Source organism: Nicotiana tabacum, chromosome 22 (assembly GCF_000715075.1).
Source record: "Nicotiana tabacum cultivar K326 chromosome 22, ASM71507v2, whole genome shotgun sequence".
Lineage (NCBI taxonomy): Eukaryota > Viridiplantae > Streptophyta > Magnoliopsida > Solanales > Solanaceae > Nicotiana > Nicotiana tabacum.
In genome coordinates, this window is record NC_134101.1 from 160,176,332 (window position 1) to 160,179,455 (window position 3,124).

Sequence of the window (3,124 nt, forward strand, 5' to 3'; positions counted from 1 at the left end):
GCTCGCATGGAAGCTATTAGAATTCTAATCGCTTTTGCATCTCATATGGAATTCACCTTGTTCCAAATGGATGTCAAGAGTGCATTTTTGAATGGACTCCTTAAGGAAGAAGTCTATGTGAAGCAACCCCCAGGGTTTGAATGTCATGAGCACCCTAAATATGTGTTCAAACTGGACAAAGCTCTGTACGGGCTAAAGCAGGCTCCTCGAGCTTGGTATGGAAGATTGTCAAAGTTCCTCTTGGAAAATGGTTTTAAAATAGGAAAATTGACAACACTCTTTTCTTAAAGAAACGAGGAAGGAACCTGCTCATTGTTCAGGTCTATGTTGATGATATCATTTTTTGAGCAACAACTGATTTTCTATGTGAAAAATTTGCAAAACTCATGGGAAGTGAATTTGAAATGAGCATGATGGGGGAACTGAACTTCTTTTTGGGTCTTCAAGTAAAACAGTCCCCAAAGGGTATATCCATTTGTCAGCAAAAATACATCAGGGAGCTCTTGAAGAGGTTTGACATGGAAGCATCAAAGGTGATAGATACTCCCATTGCTACTGCCACTCGACTGGACATGGGTGAAACTGGATCTCCTATGAATCAAACCATGTATAGAGGCATTATTGGGTCTCTCCTCTATCTCACTGCCAGCAGACGTGATATTGTTTTTAGTGTGGGGCTGTGTGCAAGGTTTCAATCAAATCCCAAGGAATCTCACTTGAAGGTTGCCAAAAGAATACTAAGATATCTCAAAGGAACACAGGACCTGGTGTTGTATTATCCGTCAGATGATAGTTTTAATCGGATTAGGTATGCTGATGCAGATTATGCAGGTTATCTTGTGGACAGGAAAAACACTTCGGGAATGACTCACTTCTTAGGTCCATGTCTTATCTCTTGGAGAACAAGGAAGCAAAATTCAGTGGCTCTTTCAACAGCTGAAACTGAATATGTAGCTGCAACATCCTGCTGTACTCAGCTTTTATGGATTAAGCAACAACTGGAGGACTTTGGGGTACTCACTGAGAGTGTGCCCCTTCTATGTGTAAGACCAGTGCACTCAACATGGCCAAGAATCCAGTTCAACACAAAAGGACAAAACATATTGATGTGAGGCATCATTTTCTGAGGGACAATGTGGAAAAAGGGCTGATATGTATGAAGTTCTGCAGTATAGAAGATCAAATTGCAGACATTTTCACCAAGGCGCTAAGTAGGGAACAGTTTGAAAGAAACAGAGTGAAGCTGGGGCTTTTAAAGCCTAATTGAGAACCTGGTTCCTCTTTATCTGGCTTTCACCTTCAAGAAATAACTGGCTAAAAGTGTTTTCTGGCCATGTCTAACTCACTTCAATATCGTTGCAGGTGAACACGCATGATGAATATAGAAGCTGTAGATGCAGTGCATGAATGATAAAAGAGGATTGATTCTTTAAAAAAAAGGTCAAGAACCTGGTTCTTGTACCAAAGGTTAGTAGTTTTGTGCATCCTTTAATACACGTTTTAAAAAGGGTACAAAACACAACTTCCATATCATCAACTTTTCAGATCCTGCTGTCACATCTCTTCATTTCATTGTTCCATCTCCCTCTGAAACATTGCAATTCTCCACGCCCAACCGCCGTTTCAGAACCGGTGCCTATTCCTCTCTATTCATAATTATCCTCTCCTCTTAAAAACCCTCTTTCCTGCTCTTCCTAACCATAAGTCTTACATTAGAGTTTCCCAAAAGCATCATTATACCACTTCTTTCAATGGCTGAGAAAACTTTCGATCTCCCTGCCTCAGTCGTAACTACTACTGATCAATCTATGGAGCCTTCCGCTCCCACTAAGCCTTTCTCACCCACTATCACTCCTGCCGCTACAGTCACCCCTCACCTAGTTTCCCAGTCTCTTCCTACTTCAGAAACCCTTAAAACTGCTGCTCCGTTCTCCCCATCGTCTGAGGCTCCCACCAGTCAAAGACCAAGTGGAGAACAAGGTCAAAACCCTGAGGTCACAAAGAGTTCTGCCATCGTTGCTACTAATTCCGTGGTCGTGGTAGCACCATTTGAGGAAGAGAAAAATGTTGTAACCGTGTTTGTGGTATCTGCTGATGGTGTACTGCATGAGATCACCTCTAAGAAAAATGAGGCACAAAGTGTGGGGGAAGAAGGGGCCATTGTAACTGTTGAAGGGGATGCACTAGCAGATACTACTGGGGCATCACATGAGGAACCTGATCCCTCTCCGGAGGATCCAAGTCAGGGCTCTCGTTCCCAGGACAGTGCTATTCCTGCATTCGATGTTGTGCCCTTGAACTTTTAAGCACCTGAAATGAGATCCAGTGATGAATAAGACCTAGATAATGTGGCTCTTGATGCATTCATTAGTAAGTGGAGGGTTGTGTCCACCCCTGAGTCTGAAACCAAATGACCTACTACCAGGCTTCAAGTTAAGGTGGCCTACAATTCTGCCCTTCAAAAGAGCAAGAAGAGTAGTAAGAAGAAAAGGAGAAAGTTGGTGAAAGACGGTGTACCTGTAAGTGATGAGGCGATACCTGTAGTCGAGGTGGAAGAGGAAACCCTAGATGAACCTGGTTCACTTGTTAGATGGTCTTCGAAAAAGATGAATCCTACTTCAATAGAGAAGGGGTCAACATCTAGGTCCAAGATGAAGGAGGTGGTGAGCGAGTTTTCGATGTCTCATGAGGATGTGTTAGTCAAATCCTAGGGAAAAGGAAAATTTATTGGAGAGAAGTCTGGCAAACACAAGTCTAAATCTTTTGAAGAACATGGTTCTGTGAAGAGAATGAGAAGTGAAGTCAGCCTTGGCTCTGAACGCCCGAGGCATCAAAAAGTTCTGATGGGTCGTACATTTGACCCAACAATCTCTGAGATGGCTGGAATGCACCAAATTCTGGAAATGGTCAACTTTCAATGTTGAGCGCATCTATTTCAAGTTGATGCACCTAAGGTATATGAGTATGAGGTACAAAGCTTCTTTTCTAATCTCTTTCCAATTGAGACTGACCATATTTGTGCCTTGGTCAATGGGGTGGACATCGTGTTTGATGTAAAGTTGCTTGGAGAGATTCTTAAAGTTCCTACAGTTGGTGTGCCCAGTGTAAAAGATGTGTGTCAGTT

At 42.6% G+C, this 3,124-nt stretch overlaps 1 protein-coding gene across 1 annotated transcript; it reads left to right on the forward strand.

The window, feature by feature from the left end:
• The first annotated feature begins 518 nt into the window (after positions 1–518).
• LOC107827541 (secreted RxLR effector protein 161-like) lies at positions 519–1,407 on the forward strand. The gene is made up of 2 exons (XM_016654696.1): positions 519–1,043; positions 1,363–1,407. Exons 1-2 carry the CDS (start codon positions 519–521, stop codon positions 1,405–1,407), a joined length of 570 nt encoding a protein of 189 aa, XP_016510182.1.
• Positions 1,408–3,124: the final 1,717 nt, after the last annotated feature.